The 18,865-nt window shown below is 44.3% G+C and overlaps 1 protein-coding gene across 1 annotated transcript in view; it reads right to left on the bottom strand.

Moving 5' to 3' along the window:
* The window catches only part of LOC126545059 (uncharacterized), an 89,345-nt gene extending 73,354 nt beyond the window's left edge, over positions 1 to 15,991 (bottom strand). The window contains exons 1-7 of the mRNA XM_072286841.1: positions 15,880 to 15,991; positions 13,571 to 13,623; positions 13,033 to 13,129; positions 9,256 to 9,375; positions 5,567 to 5,655; positions 510 to 655; positions 32 to 147 (exon numbers count right to left, since the gene is read on the bottom strand). Of these exons, the coding sequence (XP_072142942.1) occupies positions 32 to 147; positions 510 to 655; positions 5,567 to 5,655; positions 9,256 to 9,375; positions 13,033 to 13,129; positions 13,571 to 13,608 (606 nt within the window). The 5' untranslated portion in view covers positions 13,609 to 13,623; positions 15,880 to 15,991. The remainder of the gene's footprint in view (positions 1 to 31; positions 148 to 509; positions 656 to 5,566; positions 5,656 to 9,255; positions 9,376 to 13,032; positions 13,130 to 13,570; positions 13,624 to 15,879) is intronic.
* Between the last annotated feature and the right edge of the window lie 2,874 nt (positions 15,992 to 18,865).

The following is an 18,865-nucleotide window of genomic DNA, read 5'->3' as shown; positions in this document are numbered from 1 at the left end:
AAGTCAGATGTGCTTGCTTTTGAGCTTTTACCTTTTTCTTTGACTCCCTCTCTTGAATCAGGTGTGATACAAACGCCTTGAATATGTCAACGTTTGCTTTAGGCGGATAGTTGGGCTGCAAAACCTTGAATAGACTGGGCATAAGAACTGCGGAAAGAACGATGTATTACACGTAGTACGCATTGCCGTATTTTGGTTGTCATATCACGATATTCACCGGACCTGCTTAACTTCTACAGAAATTCTAAATCATCTACAAGGCATTTCATTCAAAACACTGATAGGCAATTATATTTATTACGTATTGTTTATTTATTATACTTCCTATACAGAGGCCAGCATATTCCCCAACAGCCGGGCGGTGGTCTTTCAGTCAGTAGGTGCACTCTTCGTAAAAACTAATCCCCCCACCCACCCACCCCCGTAAAGGAGCCCAATTAAAAGAAGGTCGAATCATTCAAACTGGAGCTTGTGTTTAAAAAATAATTATCAGTGCTGCAAGTACTTACACAACATGACGGCCTTCCAGCCGGCCTTGTTTATGAAGATGGCACTGAGAGATTTTACCAGAGGGTGGTCTTTGTCTTTCTCGCTGTCCAAGTCGACGCTGTAGTTAAGCGCTGCCGCAGTGTCCAGTGAGGCGTGGTCCACCAGCCTACGAAATTTGCGCTATATTAAATATTCCAGCATTTCTTTGCATACCCCTGCGGCACTTTGAACTGGCAATACATGGAGCTTCCCCTACGAGGAATTGAACCCAGGCTTGCCGAGTAAGTATGTTTCCTTAACGCGATGCCGGCTTTTTTTTTTCTTTGTTGTCTTTTTCGCAACAATATGTACAGACGTACAAGGTAGGTCATTTGGTGCTAAACTATATTAGTACATACTTTGGCTAGGCTGTACTAAATTAAAAGGCCTTCAAAGAGGCCGTCAGAACTGGACACCACGCCAACACTTGGAGAAAGGGGGTGCAATATGTGCGACTAAGGAGGCTAAGTCCACAATCAAACCCGAAGTGTTTCTCATTAGGAAGAAAAGGAAAAACGAAGTTTTAGAAGAGCTAGCGCTGGTCAAGAGAGAGTAAGTTCTGCTTCTTCGAGTAGGAAGGCGATCATCTTTTACAGCTACAAAAACTCCGACCACACACGTCACAGCAGTTAGACTCGTTCCTAGGAAGAGAACTCCGTCAGCAGAAAAAGTTGAAAGTTGAAAGCCGTCGCGTGCTGAAACAGAGCGTCTTCGCCATGCCGCCGAAACTTGAGCTGCCAGGGATCACCGGCTACAACAACAGCGTGCGGCACAGCGGCAAAGTTTCGCACAAGAAACACCCCAAGAACTTGAGTGCAGGTCGCAGCACTTGCGAGAAGCGACAAAATGCTGTTTCGCACATGCGTAAGAATGGAAGTTGAATACACCTATGCGTGTTTGTGTGTGTGTATGCCTTCGCATTCACTTATACAATCATCGATGGTTTCTGCCAGAACTTTTTCTCTATTCTGTGCGGTGTATGATGTGCCAGCGCGTACTGCCTGATTTCCAAGTAGTATAAATCCATCGACGCGTCGACGCTATGTTCAAAATATGGAAGTCTACGTGAGTACGAAAATTAAAGGGACACTAAAGTGAATAATGATTTCTTCTGCATCAGTAGATTACCGTTCTACAACACCAAAAACACCACTCTTACAACGATAAGACGTTTGGTAAGCCAGAAAAAGCGCAAGAACGAAATACGGGTGGCGACGCCTACTTATGTTCCCGCAACTGGGGGCTGTGACGTCTTAAATTTTGATGGCATCTTCTAGGGTCTACTAATTATATATAGCGGTACAGATTGACTACATTGTGTTCTAAAGGAACCAAATATTAAAGATGACAAGTTTCGGGAACCTTTATTCAACCAACGCGGCCCAAATGCGAAAACGTACTTTGGAATCCCTGACGTCACGCTGACGTACCGACGCTGGTGTTTCGGCGCGAAATTGAAATACTGATTCTTGGACCCTCATTTTCTCATCTAATAATCAAACAATTTTTTTGATATGGCTCCCTGCAGGGTTCTCAAACAATGCTTCATTAGTCTAAACTGATTTATTGTTTCGCTTTAGTGTCCCTTTAAGGACGGCAACGAAGACAAAAGGACAAATCGAGAATGTCCGCGCCGAACCCACACTCAGGAACTGGTGATGACTTTCACTTTAATTGCTGAAACGTGCACACATAAGCACACCCTATTTCACCCTCTCGCTTTAGACGAAGAAAGAGCGCAATGTGCATGTCACGAAATCTCATCGACGTCACAGTGGACGCGTTCTCAAGGAACTGCGATTTACTTCACGCATTCAGTACAGCGCATTTATTATCGCTCGAAGCAATACACAAGTGTCGCTAAAGCGGCGGTCACGGATGGAATGCTGAATTTATCGGGTGTTTATAAATGTGTCCCACGACATCGTCTTTGCTCCTGACCATCGCCCGTCTCTCGCGTGGCAAACGTCGTTTCTCCCGTAATCAGACCACTGTAAGCGGAGCAAGCTCCCATGGCGATTAAAATGTTATCCACAGTCTGTCAGCAACATTTATGACACACCGAAATTGCAAAACAAATGAGAAAAAATGATGATTTTCCGCGAGCCCTGGACGTATAAAACTGAAATTCAGTTCAATTCAATTCAATTTAGATCTACACTTTATAGATGAGAAATTCAGAGAGCAGGAATACAAAGCTTTGTCAATCGACAAGTTTGAGTTTGAGTTTGAGTGGTTGTAGGCTACTGGTGGGATTAGCCTTGCAGTAACTGCCGGCAATTGCTCCACCGTAGCGACACTTAAAATACATAAATCACATAAATCAGACACAGACCTCACAACTACACACAGTCACTCCTAAAGTCACCATGTGGAGGCCAAATCCGTGTCCTGCAGGTAATATAAAAGAAGGCGAGAAACCTCCTTCCTATCTAACTGGTTCCCGCGCGGGAAAACAATGTCCTGAAGAGAACTGTGGGGAATTCCTGTCTTTTTGAAGGACCCGAATAACACGCTCCTTTCCGCGTTATACACCGTACAGCACATTATGTAATGTTCTATGTCACAGCACACACCACACGTTGAACATAATGGAGACAACGCCAGGCCAGTCTTACACATCCACGCAGGGTTACGAGCAGAGCCCGTGCGAATGCGGAGCAGTAAAGTGGCTTGGTTTCTTTTGAGACCCTCAGTCACACATGGCTTGTGAGGTGAGCTCCACAAAGAGCTGAAGTGGCACGACACCGCTTCTCTGAAGAGTCTCTTGCCCTCTTGAGGCACCTTTCTCAAAGGATTTCCAGATAGCGCTCTATCGGCGAGGCTGTCCGCCATCTCGTTGCCCATGATACATATGTGCGAGGGCACCCATTGGAACCGTATGGAGAAGCCTTTGATATGGAGATTGTGCACCGAGCGTAGGGAGCTTAGACATAAAGCATCAGTAGGGAAGCCATGCTCTAACCTTTGAAGGGCGGATTTCGAATCTCTAAGAATGACAACGGGTTGAGGCGTACAAAACCGTAGCTTCTTTAGAGCTGCCTCAATGGCAACGCTTTCGGCCGTTGTGGAGGACACGACTGCAGTGAAGCGAACCGACCAATCATACTTCAAAGAGGGAATGTGAAAAGCAGCTGCACTAGATTCTGCGACCTTGTCCAGAGAGCCATCAGTAAAAATTTGAAGATGACGTGCATATTCAGTTTCAAGATGTTCCAGTACGAGCGAACGCGTTGCCGCCAAAGGAGAACTCCGCTTAGCACGAACGTGAGGAATTGTCAACGAACAATCGAGGCTCGCGAAAGACCAAGGTGATTTCAACCTCTTAGTTCGACCTCTAGCGTCAAGACCCAGGTAACCAAGAGTATTAAGGGCCAAGTACGCTCGGGACTCGGATCTCTTTCGAACGCTCTGTAGAAGGGCTCGACCGGTTATCGTCTGTTTGAGGCGGCCAATTTGCATCAATAGCCTTTGTAAAGCGACTAGGCTAAGAGGTCTCGATAGAGACTCATAAAGCACTGCATTGTTAGGAGCAGTCTGCGAAACGCCAAGAGCCCTCCTTAGGCCCTTTCTGTGCAAAACCTCAAGTCGTTCCAGCTGCGATAGTGAGGGGGAAATTAAAGGGAGCTGGTACATTATTCGACTCGTCACTAGTGCATCGCGCAGCCTGATCATTGAAAAAGGGTGATTTCCCCATTGCTCACTTGCAACTCTACGGATCACATTGAGACGCGGAGATAGTGATGTCACAATAGAGTCCACAGCTCGTCGCCACTGTAGACAGTAGTCAATAACGACGCCCAAAAAGCGCTTGTGCTTCAATTGACGAAGGCAAGATTGATCAAGGTCTATCTTCAGCCGCGCATACCGTCTTCCTCTACCTGAAAACATGATGAAGCCAGATTTTTCCACCGAGAGAGTCAACCCTACACCTTGGAGGTAATTTTGAACTGAAAGTAATGCCTGTCGAGCTATCAGAGCTAAACGCTTGTGTTGATATCCGCTTAACCAAAGACAAATGTCGTCCGCATATATCGATATATGGATATGCCTGCAATGTTTTTGCACTTCAGCGGGAAGACCAGCCATTACAACATTAAACAGCGTCGAGGAAAGAACACTTCCCTGAGGTACACCTCACGATACCGCCCTTTCGGTGCTTATGGTACTTCCTAACCGCACTTGAATTTTACGATCACTGATAAGTGAGTGAGCATCGTCCTGTATCATTGACGTCGTGTGTGGCTAAGCTCATGGAGAAGCTGGCAAGTAAGCGCTTATCATGGTGGCTCGAAGATAGAAGGGCTCTGCCAACATGCATGACTGGATTCCCATCAGGTTTAAGCGCGCAAGATAGCGCCTTGTACTTGATAAGCCACATTGAACATCAAAGAGCTTTCGGCCTTTCAACACCAGCTATTTTGCTAGACGTATCAAAGGCTTATGATAGCGTCCTTCAGAGTTCAATACCAAATAGCTTGATGAACATAGGCGTGCAGGGCTATCTTCTGCGATTCATTCAATCGACAACGTGACGGGATCCCCGTACCTTTACAGAAGGTCAATGGCAACACGACAGTGGTAGTTTAAATCAACCGCAGTTTTGATGACCAACTCAATGATTAATTAAATTAGTGGCCTCATTTGCCTTAACCAAGTAAAAATTTATATTTGTCGTAGAACCAATGTTCCGTACACTTTTGAGTTCGACGGTACTTTACAGTTTCATTCTTCTAGCTTCTGAGCGACACAATGTACTGTTTCGCAATTTAAGTGCGAAGAACAGCGCGTTGGTGGACGACACGTAGGTGCACTTAGGACTTTCTAATGCAACTTACAGATAAGTGGACTAGAGCCCAGCTAGCGATGTTAGAAGCAGCATGTTAGCAGCTATTCCATATTGCTCATTTTAAAAATTACAACATTATCTCAAAAAATAATATTCTAAAATGGCAGCTTTCCGCCAACCGTTGTTTCCTGTACAAGGCATTTATAAACTCTGGAAAACAAAACAAAAAGAAACGCACATAAAACTTACTCGCTGATGTTCGCCGACTTGTTCTCCGCAGCCGCGGCTTCAATCCGCGACACCACTCTCTCAGCGATCGTTGTCACCTTGAGCACAATCTGAAATTTACGGAACGTCAGTTAGTGATGCGAGAACAGAACACTCGTTTTTATCCTCACAAATTCCGGTAGCGTAGCAGAAGAAAAAAAATTCAGTAAGGTATGAAGCCCACTTATCGAAGGACCGAACTGTACACAGCTATAGGTTACTATCAGAAGGTACGCATAGCTTTCTGGGCCTCTATTTACAAAAAAAAAAAAGAAAAATACACTCTTACACTTGATACGTTTACAGGCAATCCTCATGGTGGATAAGTTATTTGCGATGGCACAACGGCCTGTGGCACAAGAACACTTGCCAATGAACTTGAAGCCGTGTGAAACGAGCCTTTGGTTTGTGTATGCTAAAAATGTCACGGCATTTATTTTTGTTCCTTTTTAAGCACGAAAGTATGCCGGGCTCCTCCGAAAATAGGTTCCATGCACGAATGTCACTGAATCACTATGACGCAAATCCGCGAGATGGCATTTTGTGCCTACTAAACGGTTATAAATGTAGGCATTCATAAGTACGCTATCATAGAACAACTCTGCTCTTTATCGTGTATATTTGTGACAATGAGAGCATTTGTGTGTCATTTATTTGAACACTGAGTGATTCCGTATAAAATATAGCAGGCAGCCTGGACACTTATAAGGCTAGTAAAGATGGCAGTGCTTTGGAGTGCCTGCCTTGAGGGATGGCATTGCTGGCGTGTTTCTGGCAATTTTTTTTAAAGTCATTCCCCGACAGCCGTCACCCGCTCGGTGCCGCCGCCGCGGCTCCCAGCGTTTTTCGCGCGTCTGCTCTCCTTCGAACACGTGTGTGTGTGCGCGCGCTCACGACCCCGCCGGAGTTCCAACGACGCAGTTTCGCCACGCACGCACTCGCCGTCGCGTCGAATATACCTACGGCACCTGGTGTCCTCCGGGTTGTTGTTTAGGCTGCGAAGCAACACAGGCCTGGCGTGCTTGATACCTATTTGATTAATTTGTTTACTTGGCTGTCAATACGCGATTATTGTCGTGATGCTGGAGGCCGAAGGCGAAGTCAACGGCCGCCTGACTAGGGCTCTGGCATTACAGACAAAAATCAGCAAAGGAGGATTTAACGATCACTTGTAAAAGGTAAAAGAAATCAAAAATGAATTACATAAAGTTTAGGTACTACACAAAAACAAGACCGGATATAAACGCCCAGAATAAACGAAACTGGACAAACAAAGTAAAACAGAAAAGAAGTGCAGCACACTCTTTGATAACTTATGCACACTAAGCATTTAGCATAAAAAAGTAGTTACATGAAAAGAAGACAATCATAATCAAGGAAAGATATGTCATTACTTTGTGTTTAGAGCGAAACTACAATTATCAGAAAATTCCGTGCGCTTGTGGACTTGTGTTTGTGAATGTTATTGATAATGGGCCACTGCTTCTTAGAACGCACGTTTCACTTTCGTGTTACGACCGATTTAGCTGAAAAGAGGGATCAACCAATTTTTCCGAATAGTTTTCCAACCAATAAAATTTCATTAATCGTAATGTTCGGGCAGCAGAATCTATCATACGCTGTCATTAGACCAGATGCTAATAATGATCATTTGACGGAGTGGAAAGTGAGAATAAATATTGAAGCAAGAGTTTGCATGAGGTTTACAAGTAAAGCAGAGGACCCCTACTCGCAAAATGCTTTCACCCTAATATGTGTTCGAAAGAGCAAATTCTAGCCAACCACGATACCAAATCAAATCATTAGCGAAAGTAACTGACCAATGACAAAGAGCACTTAACAACAAAAAGCTTTGTAAATTTGGTCAGTGTTTTTTATTACGAAGTAGATGGCAAACCAAACGAACATGTTACCTACTTATAATTCTGAGGTGTTATAATCACAGATTACCGGTCTCGCGAAAGACGCGTGCCTTGCATTGCACGCACGCGTCAACATTGCAGCGAATGCGAAGATGCGGTCTCTCGACGTTAGCGTGGACTCGCACCTTTGAATGTTAACTATCTGCGCATTATTAGTTTGTCCCAAATTAGAGTACGCTAGTACAGTGTGGCACCCATTAAAAAAAAACTAACAAAAAAATTATCCGCAAGTTCGCGGCAAGCTTTATCTTATCGAGGCATCGATTGTCGGATTCAGTAACCAAATCGCCAACTTTGGCATACACTTCCCGCGGCCTATCACAGCGGAAGGCAGGCAGTTCAGAATTTATTCTTCTCGATGAGACGCAGGGGGGTCAATTTAAACACTCAAGGGTATAAGAAAAATAATATCGCCTTTCTTGATGTCAAGCCACATGAATCAATTATTGCTTATACCAACAATGGTATCGACGCTTTTTAAGTGTTTACTGCTTCCAAAAACAATCATGGAGGGAAATGCTCTACCTGCATGTTATAATTAAAATTTATTCTGTGGATGGTCTTTTTTTTTTTTCAAAATGTGTTCTGGCGGACTGTGTCACCGGTACGGGTCTCAAACACAATTATCTGATAGTTTATTTTAAGTGCTATGGAGAGCGCACAGTTAACAAGCAAGCGAATAATGAGTGCACAATATTCAGCGAATCAAAGGCAGCTCAAGAGTGTATTTCATTAGGCTTTCGTTGTACGTCCTGTGGACAGCTCGTGTCAGAGGTACGAGTAATGTCCTCCCCCCCGCCCCCTACCCCCACACGGCGATCGCGAAATTACCTATCCAGTTTCAGTGACCGTCGGGTTACTGCGCAGTAACCGGTATCTCCTCGTTAACAAAGCTGTTCCAAAAGCACACGAAGCCACAATTTTTTTGCACCCTCATTTAGGACTGACTCAGGCGTGTCTCTAAGCAAGCTGGCACATAATATGATTCTACAGAAGGGGCACATTCACTTAGTTCATCATTGTCTGCATTCACTCGACCTATCGATGCAACTGAACTTGTTACCTGGTCTTTCTCGAAGAGAAGAAAGGGTCCTTTGTCACTTACGCTTGAGCGTTGCATTCAACAATAAATACTCATTCTTGATTAGAATGCTTCATCATTTTTATTCGTGCTTGCATCATTTATGGTTGCATCAGTGATTAAATAGGAATGCAATTATGCACTCTTTCATCTTTTTTTTTACACATTCGCTCAACATGTTTATAGAATCGCATATTGTCTAGGGACAATTTTTACAACTTCTGGGAGAGCTATGGATTCCCACATTTATACCTGTACAATACGCAGTTTGTAAACCTTCGTGCAATAAAGAACTCCTGAACTTGAATTTGAATGGCGAGAAACGCCGAATGCAATGCCTGTGCTGACAAAAATGAAATGCAGAACACATTCTATGCTGCTGCCCATCCTTTGAAAGTTTGTTGTTGCCCTTCACACCACTCTAAACCGAGGTAGATGGAAGACTGTACTCATTTAACATATTAAGACCGTGGTTCTCGCCCATCACAGCTGCAGAAAGTACCGCCGCAAGAACGTAAAGTGTAGGTGAAAAAAGAAAGTCAGAAAGGATTTTCTAGCTGTATACATCGCAGCTAATGCGGTTGCGAGTCCAATACTCGAAATAACACCGTTAGAGCAAAACGTTACATTATTTCCAAAGGAATAAATGTAGAATCACCAGCCATTACCATCTTGAGCTTGCTAGTTGTGATGGCCGGTGTGAAAACGCTCCGCGCTTTCTTCCACTCTTCGCCCGACAGGTTAAGCATCGACTTGCGCCATACTGCGCCGCCTATCCTTTGAGATTCCTAGATTCAGAAAGAGAAAGGAAGCAGCACGTCGCTGGTTTAATTGCCGCATGACAAATGGGAAGCAAGACTTTCCCTAGGTGCACAATTGAAGAAGGCAGAAAAAAGGCCCAAACGGGAAGAACGTTGGACATTGAGCTTTATTAGGCTCAGCCCGCTTGGCTACTCTGTACCAGGCAAGGGAGGTGAAAGAATGGGGAAGGATCTACAGAAAGCTAACAGGATACAGATGCTTTCACACGGTGTGTTGTAAGTGTTGATCAACGTGCGCTCAAGCTCGCTGGAGTTAAGAGGAGGAGAGTACCAGATTTGTCGAGACCATGATTCAGCTCCGTCGTACACGCAAACAACAGCTTGTGCAGTTCATCATTTCGATCAGGAAGAGCGAGTTAATTAGAGAAACGTATTGACCCCACGGGTGTGCAAAATATCGGGGTAGGAGTGGAGCAAGGTGAGCAGGTGGTCACAGCAGGTGCGTCGACTGTATGATGAAGGAAGTTGTCAGTACATAGTTCCTATCATGCTCGTGCCGCCTGCAACTCAACATGCATAGCAGTTGGAAGAACTCGTGGGTAGATGTAATCGGTCTGTGCTGCCTTTCCTGTTTTTGCTTTTCAGTTTTCCTAAGCATGGCTACCAGTGACACTTTATTGCTATGGACTTGCACGGCAGGCACAGATGCCAGGCAATGTCAATGGCTCGATGGTGCTGTCAGCAATACATTTTACCGGAATTTTCGCCGAAATACTTTTTTTTTTTTGAGGATGCAGCAAACACGTCGTCCTCGTCTATGTGCAAGGGTCATATAGATATATTGAGTGAGAGCAACTGACGGTCAAACCAGGGGCGCTGACTGCATCAGTAAGCAAGGTTTCGCTGCCCAGCTCATACAACGGAACAGGATAGATAGGAGTGCCGATTTGCCTATCTCGCAATGGATTTGGCGCGGCCAACTAATCTCTAAGTGTCCGCACCCCAGCCATCTTTCTACAGTACCCTCTTCCCCTGCTCCCTTCTTCCTTGCTTTGCGCTTCTGATACGTGATGTTGCCTATTTGCTAGCTGTTAGCGCTAGGAGATTAGTATAACTAACCCTAGAGGAGAAATTCTCCATAGCACCCGTCCATAGATTCAGCCACCGTTTAGGTATCGCCATGATACATAAATTTCATCCCTGCCATGTGCTCAGACACTTCCCCAAAGAGGGCTCAGACTAAAAATAATAGGATAGGAATATGCATAACTTGGTCGTATAATGAGCTAAAATAATAAAGTTTAATTGTATTGAATGAAACTGTCTACGTGTCGTCCAGTACGAGTGAAGTGGAGCTTTCAGTACGAGCCAACAGCAAGCGTGGATGGCAAGATGCTATTGAAAGAGGCTTCCTTGCGTGAGTCAGCGAATCTCGATCCTTAGCTACTTAAGGCACCTGCAAAGCATCTCACGACAAACAAATTTTAATAACAATCGCATGTTTCTCAAAACTACACGCAATGGACTTCAGATACAATCCATGCGTGATGGTTGTCCTTGTAATATATCTCGAGTATACTTATAGCGGTATTAAACAAAATATATGCATAGTAACTTCATCATGGCGGCGCTTTCGCGGTTGTCACTTTTTTCGCTCAGCTGTTTCTCTAGGAAAATCCATAGCTCTACATGTGTGCACTACCCTGCGCAAAGGAGCGCAAACGACTAATTGCGTGGGACAAGAAACGGTGCCCGGGAGTCAATCGGACAGCACTGACAAAGCTAAAACGGGCTGTGATCGCGCGAACACGCGTATCGTCGGTGCCCATGAGGGTATAGACGCAGCGCAGCGTGTCTTTTCAGCTGTAGCTAGTATTAATAAGTTTAAGTTTCACCTATGCGTTTCTCCAGGAAGTGTGAATGAGCAGGAATGAAGTTTCAGTGACTTACGTCAGGCGAGTCGCAATCCATGTCTACTCCGTGGCTTACATAATACTCACGCTCATATCATGCTCAAGTACCTGCAATCAAGCGTCACGACAGTGGGGAGAACGGATGGAGAGTCAGAGCTCGCTTTTACAGCAAAGCCGTATATGCCTAGGTGAAACACTCGTGGTCTGACCGCAGAAACCCTACTGCGGGAGTATGAGCCGTTGTTTACGGGAGTATGGGCCATTGCATTCGTCTTGCGTAACGGACGAAGAAATTTCTCATTGGGTATCCAGATGATGGTTTGGGTGGTCAAGTACATCACCGAGCACTCATCATGCCGGCTGCAGAAAACCCGGACCCTGTCGACCTCGAGTATTTAGCCATCGTGAACTACCACTGAGGGCGTCGCTTGCGATATCCACCACTCCATCGAAATCTAAAGAGAGGATGCCGCTGCCTGGCGTAGGCTCCAGACAGGCACTTACACGAACGTATACACATGTTACATCGGATGCGTCCCACAGCCTACAGGGACGAATGCCCGTGGTGTGGGGCCACACCAACCCCATACCACATTACGTGGGAATGGACACTACACAACATAGAACACCCATACACGAACACCACGAGGGAGCAATGGGAGGCACTGCTGCCCAGCTCGGCCGTCGAAGACCAGCTCAAGCTGATAAAGAGAGCTGAGGAGATGGCAAGAGTCAGGGAGCCCTGGACTAGGGGCCCCGACCATTAGCGGTTTTTCTTATTGTTTTAATAAAATCTATCTATCTATCTATCTATCTATCTATCTATCTATCTATATATCTATCTATCTATCTATCTATCTATCTATCTATCTATCTATCTATCTATCTATCTATCTATCTATCTATCTATCTATCTATCTATCTATCTATCTATCTATCTATCTATCTATCTATCTATCTATCTATCTCGTTGGGGAGGCATAGAAATGTTTAGGCATTTAAAACATAAACATTTATTTACGTGTTATTGCAGAGAAAGGACACAGATTGGGATGGCGTTAAGACAATATTATGACGACTTAATCATCTCGCAGCAGAGCGTGCGCGCGGCAATAGGTTCATAAGTGTGTCCTTGTGTTTACTTAAATGAAATGTGTGGCCCCGCTGTGTCACTTGGTAAATGCAGTGTATAACCGAGTCATAAGCACTATAATTAACGCATTACGAAACACAAATGCATGACATAATTGAAAACGACTTAGATGAATCCACTGGATCGACACAATGAACCGCTCATTGCACCCTTTCATGCATGATGGTGACTATGCTAAGAGCAATGTGTGGCATTTAAAATAAACAATGTGATAAACCCAAGCCAAACGCGTGCGTAACCTCGTTAAGAAACACAAAGACGTAACGATCAATTGAGAAAGACTAATAAACCGTCGGAATTAACCCAGCAATAAACACCGGGGCCGCACATTTCAGCTTCGCTGGTTTACCTTCTCTACGGGGTGCGTGAAGGGTAATTTTTTTATTGCGCTGCATCTCTCATGTATATTTTTTTTTAAATTTCCCCTAACATGACCATCACCGGCACTTAATCCTCGTGAGCCGCCGTGGCAGTAAATTCCAACAGCTCGGCTATGCTTTGAGGAGTGGGTTCTAAGGCGAAATTCTTTTTTTTAACAACGTTTTTTTTTATTGATACCAGGCAACGAAACACACCAATCTTCATTTTGTCAAAAAATCTATATCCAGATAAACTTACACTTCTGTCGGAAAAGTTCTTAAACTTGGCTACAAGAACCTCACGCAATATCTCGGTGTCACCGACAACGAGTGTCGGCACGCCACCTTGGAAGGACCTGCGAGTTTAAAAGAGAAATTATATATATATATATATATATATATATATATATATATATCACAGTGGGTTTTAGCTCCTCGGTTCTGGTGACACCTCTTCATTATACGTCTGTGTCCTGCTGCAAGGATCGCTTGCTAGCGCACCGAACACCAAACGTGTAAGCACTCACGCAGTGACCATTTTCTTCATTGTACGTTGTTTTGCAACGCAGCGCTTCGTTCAGAAAGCAACATGACCTAGAGTGATATACAAGTATTCTAGAGGGCTACGCTGGCGCTCGTCTTTGCCATGTGCTTCTTGGCAGAACAATTTTTTTTCACAGCCACATTGCGACAGAGTTCGCTCACAATCGGGTCAGTATGTTACCGCAGACGCTGTTGGGTCACGTTCACAATCAAATCAGATGTCTCACGTGCAGGCAATAACGTTGCTCACTTACCCATAGAGACGGCCATGCCGGCTGTAGTTTCTTATCATTACTTCTTTCAAAGGCTGAAAAAGAATTAATCAAGAATGAGTGAATGATTCGTTCATGTAAAAGAATATCGCTTTGCATGTGACAGTCTGCAATGTGCTTTTCAGCCAGATGCCACTGTGCAAGTGCGCCTTGCATAGAACGATCTTTTAAAGGAAATACCCGATCTGTGAATGTACATATGCTGTAAATTTGTTTACGTGCAAATGTATATTTTACTACGTGCGCCTGTCATTTATTTGAAGACACGTCATGGTTATGAATGACGCAGTTGCAAATTAAGGCATCGTGCTTTTACTGGTATACTGGGTGTCTTTTGGTTCACCATTGTTTTGTAAATTTTGGGCAATGTATATAACGGTTTCACTATGTTCACCGTTCGATAATCCATACCGCTAGCATCTACATAACTAGAGTTTTGCGCAGGTATGTACCTAATTAACATTATTGTGCTAGTTAGTGAGTTATTCATTTGAGACGGCTAATGCATTCGAGGAGCTACAAGCTCGTTCTCCGCCTTAACAAGCCGGACGAAGAATTATTGAACAAGCGAGCTCTTGATTGTTAGGGCTACCAAAACAATTATCTGACATCTGCAGGCTAGATCAAAGCGAAACTACATTGAAAGAAAAAGAGCGCATGTGATCTATTTCTCCCGTCCACCACCTTTGCTTACGTAGTGGCATCAATCACCATGGCACTGCCGCGCCTGCCAGTGCATTGCAGCTGGCCGGCCCTAGTTCCGTTCTTGTTCATTGGCTTTTGAGGGTAAGCAGCCAAGAGGATCGTAGGATAAGGGAAGTGAAGTATGTGAGGTAGACGTCATAGAGCGTACTTCTTTTATTCCAGTTACAACTTGTCTGGGCCTGACGAGTTAGGTAAAACAATTGCTCTCGTGGCACTCGGTAAAGCTTTTTCTTTTCAATATTTCATTGATCGACTTGATAATGCGTAAGACGTGCTTCTAACTGCTCGAATTATGCATCGAAGGTTAATAGTCAAGAATGTAACTTAGTCTAATCTGTTAATTATGCGCAGTCAGCCAGATCTTAACAATATCCTGCCGGTGTCGACTACACGCTGTCAGGGCCTCGTATCAGTAGGGTCGGCAATCGTAAGTGAACGCGCGCGAAGCGCTGTTCGGGGCAAGCGGCGTCTGCATGCTGCGCTCTTTCCTATAGGAATGCACGCGTCCTGCCTTTGTCCTGCTCCGACGATACGGATAAAATTCTGGCTGATGGAACACAGCCAGACTCGCATTTAAGGACAGTCGTAAGGTAAACATCAGGTCAGCCGGCTATCTATATGGTCAGAATTCTCACATATTCGTGCAGAAAGCTTTTTAACGGCCTCGTACATGAGACAACAAGGGCTATTGTGCTTTGCTTCTGTGCCATTAGCCGACATTCCTTGGATTGTTACGGACAAAGACAACAGAAAGCGACAGAATATACGCATGGCGCTAACCCACAATGATCTCATTTCGAAAATTCGCAGCATTTTTATATATCTAAAGCAACTACTGTGTATCTCACAAGGTACAAAAGCAAACATGCTCACCGTATGAATAATCGACGCCACATGTCTCGTCTGCTTACAAAGAGTGCAAGTTTTTTTCTCGAACAGCGCAATTGATGGCACAGTGACGCTTCAGTTCGGTCTTCTAAATTAGAAAGATATTGAGCTTCTATACTCGTTCGCATATACTCATTCCTGTTTGTTTTAATTTATTTCAATAACTGCGCATTCAAGCAGCATTTGTTTGTGTCTGTAGTTTTTGTCAGTAAAGACATACGTTACGCATTAGGTGCATCGGTACGCATCCGTCTCTAAGACACGTTGACTTTTGGCGCCACTCTGGTGCCTGAAGCTCTCAATATCTAATGCAGGTGACTTCAACTACCAACATTAACGAATCAAAAGTGCAAGTTTGAGAATTCTGGCAAAATAGTTCTGTAAAAGCCCCAAGGTGGAGGAAGGTTCAGAAAAGGGAGAAATTCTTATGCACCAGACTGCCGCGCGAAACTACAAGGGAAAGCCACATGTCATTTGGAGAAAACTGTACGGGTTTCTTTTGTGGCTTCTTGCTACATTGCAGTGCATGACAATTTGCATGACAGCGCAAACAGGTGTGCGCTAAATATGATGACGATTAGACGGCAAGTATCGAAATATGGTTGAAAGGCACATGAGCTTGTGATTGAGCTCTTAAGCGCAACAAGTATGAAAAGGTTCTTTGCAAGTACTGGAAACTCTGTTTCTATAGTTTCTACCTTGGTGTAGATGTCCACGCAATATCTCAGGTACTGCCCCAATGTCAGATGCGCGATGCCCTTGTCATTCCAAAAACGGAACGTTTTTCGCACCCACCTGTGTTCGAAGAAAACGAAAGGGGCCTGCAACTAAAACAGTGGCATCAGAAAACAAAACTCTTCTGAGACGCACAAAAAACATACACGTGTTTAACTTAACGTCCACCTTATCAAATCAACACGATAACGCTCTTAGAGTTTCTTCACTTCGGCCCGCCGGCCTGCTCTCTGTTCTCTGCTGTAACGCAATAAACGGATAAGTATGTTGTCATTTTACTCAAGACTGCTTGGGATGCACTTCGCGTATCAGGACTACATTAAGCCAAAAGCTAGTATAAGAAAAGTGACATATACTTCAATGACCTAATGTCAGCGAAGTTTTTGCGCCATTTCGACATTTTCGCTATCGCCTGCGCCATAACCTATTCCTACGCCTATCATATCTTCTATTTCTCTCTCTTTTTATTTCTCCAGCCCAAACCAAAGGACAATGTTCACAGTATATCGCCAGGTGTAACAATCAATAGTTCAAAACGCGCCGCATTGTGTCGAAAATGACAGAAAACGTCTACTCTGTGTAGTGTCTTTAGTTCTACAGCGGTATCACTTTTCAAGCCAGCCCCTGTGTGAATAAATATTATTGCGTGCCAGACCACGCTGAGACATTGGTCATTCGATTCCTATAGGCGGTGCATTATATTATTCGCGTCGCGCTTGCTAAATTTTTTAGGCTGGTCGCGATGACAAGCCGCAGTCCTGGTGTATTTCGGTGAATTTTTTCAGCTTAACAGTCACGACGAATCCCCTCGTAATTGAGTAGACAAACTCCCTTGCAATGTTCTTTATTCACGAGTATGCTCTTTCTTCTTTTTCTCTGGTTATAGTACTGCACTTCGCACTACTAGCTAGAGTAGCGTCGCCTAAAATTATCCTCGCCTTTCACTTCGTCTAATTTGTCACAGGCACCGGAAACACCTGCTCCGGAAACAGCGGATGAAACAGCGGACCTCTGAGCGGATGTTTGCTGTAGCTAACTTCAAATACAGTTCAGGGTTACAACAATACGCGTTCATGAAGTGAATTTGGCGTTTTTTTTACGATGTCAGAAATCACGTTTTACTACCAGTTGCTCAGGCCCTGGCACAACAGAGCAAAATAAAATTTAAAAGCAAACACAATAATTAAGTTCCAACTTAGACAGTTAACGGGGCGAGTTAACCAGCATCAGGTGTTAAGAATTAATCCATTCGCATTGAGTTGGGTGTTTCTCGTCGCCTGTATAGTTATTGCATTCTACTCTGAAATCAAATAGTTATCTTCCGATAAATTTTCAGTGCTAGCTATGCGTGAAAATTTCTCGGTTTGGCATTGACGCATTTTTGCCGTTGATGGCACACTGAATGCGATGAGTATCAACACAAACTTCTCTTAAATATATCTGTCGCCCTCTTCGTCTCCTCATTTTTAGAAAACGACGGCATGGCTGATCAACCATTTTACCACTTACATCGTAAACAAGCTATTCACTGAAGTCTGAAACATATTCTCTTAAGATTGTTTTATCTCGGCCGGCTTCATATCTCGTAAGTCGCTTATCTTCGTTAGCTATTATTAACTAATACACTTTTGTCTATTCATATCAAGGTCATCGCGCAACTCGGTGCTTTGGCTTGCTAACTGTTTTAATTTTTTTACGGCCGAATACAATGTAACAAGAAATGTCAGCAAAACATGTTACTCTCTTCTGCACAAAACAGACGAAAGCTACCATCCTTTCTTCAAAGTCTTGCAATCGACAATCTCCACAAACTCGTGACACCTAAAGTATTCCTTTTCAATCGGCCGAATACATCTTAACATTTAAGACAAATTCCACAAGGTACTTACCAGGAAAAACCAGATGACAGAAGTACGAACAGTGACAAGAGAAACATAGCGTACGCTGTGTTTGTATCTCTTGCCTAAGGTGCAAGGTAACTTTAGAGGGGAGCGAGATTCGGTGGTATATAGCGCTTCACCAGATTTCCTGAAATATGAAGCGCGAAGCCACTCGACATATGTATAACAGCCCGTCGGTTGCCGCAAGAATGCTTCCAATAACGAAGTTCTGTCGTAGTCTGTGTCGTGATGCTTCGTACGCCTCGCATTACCTGTTGTGAGCAATAAGAGAGGGAACACGGGAACGCCTGACACGCGTCACAGGTATCCTGGAACCCCTCTCGTAGCGATACGCGGCTGGCAGTGTTGGAAAAAAAAGGGCAGGGGGAGGGGGGGAGAAGGACACTTTTCCGCTAAATGTCGGCACTCCCACTGCGCTTGTGTTTCTACAAAACGACAGCTGACGGCACATTACTGGGCGCTGGCGACAATAATGCGATTATATATCGCATTACGGGCAATCCGCTGTAGTTTACAGGAAAATACAGAGCGTCATTATCTCTCTCACTCTCTCTGTCTCTCTTGTCCTTCTGTTGTTTTCTTCTGCTCATTTTTTTTTCTGTGTGTGAGAAGGGAGCCGCAATCAGACGGGAATGTTAAAAATTAGTTGAATGATAGGATTTTACGTGCCAAAACGACGATCTCATTATGAAGCGCACTTTAGCGTTAGACTCAGGATTGATTTCGACCCCCTGGTGTTCTTTAACCTGCAAGGGAATGTTAGATGTTGGATTGTATATTAAACCGATTCTTGGATAAGCAATTGAAGCGACAAGTCGCAAGCTGCAATTGCAACAGTGGGGGACGGCCGTCGTGCAAAAACAAATGACGAAGGACGAAAAGAATAAAAGAAAGTGCGGCAGAACCCATCTCCCGATGACTGTGGGCGGTAGTGTGTTAGCATTGAATCAATATAGCGACACAGCGTATTGGCACCGTCGACACTGGTCCCGTTTAGGGCGTGTACGGCACCGGGACTCGTCTTTCGCGCTTCCATAAGAACATTCAG

The sequence above is a fragment of the Dermacentor andersoni genome, chromosome 3, assembly GCF_023375885.2.
Source record: "Dermacentor andersoni chromosome 3, qqDerAnde1_hic_scaffold, whole genome shotgun sequence".
Classification (NCBI taxonomy): domain Eukaryota; kingdom Metazoa; phylum Arthropoda; class Arachnida; order Ixodida; family Ixodidae; genus Dermacentor; species Dermacentor andersoni.
Note: the sequence above shows the minus strand (reverse complement) of the source record. Positions and strands in the feature narration are given on the sequence as shown.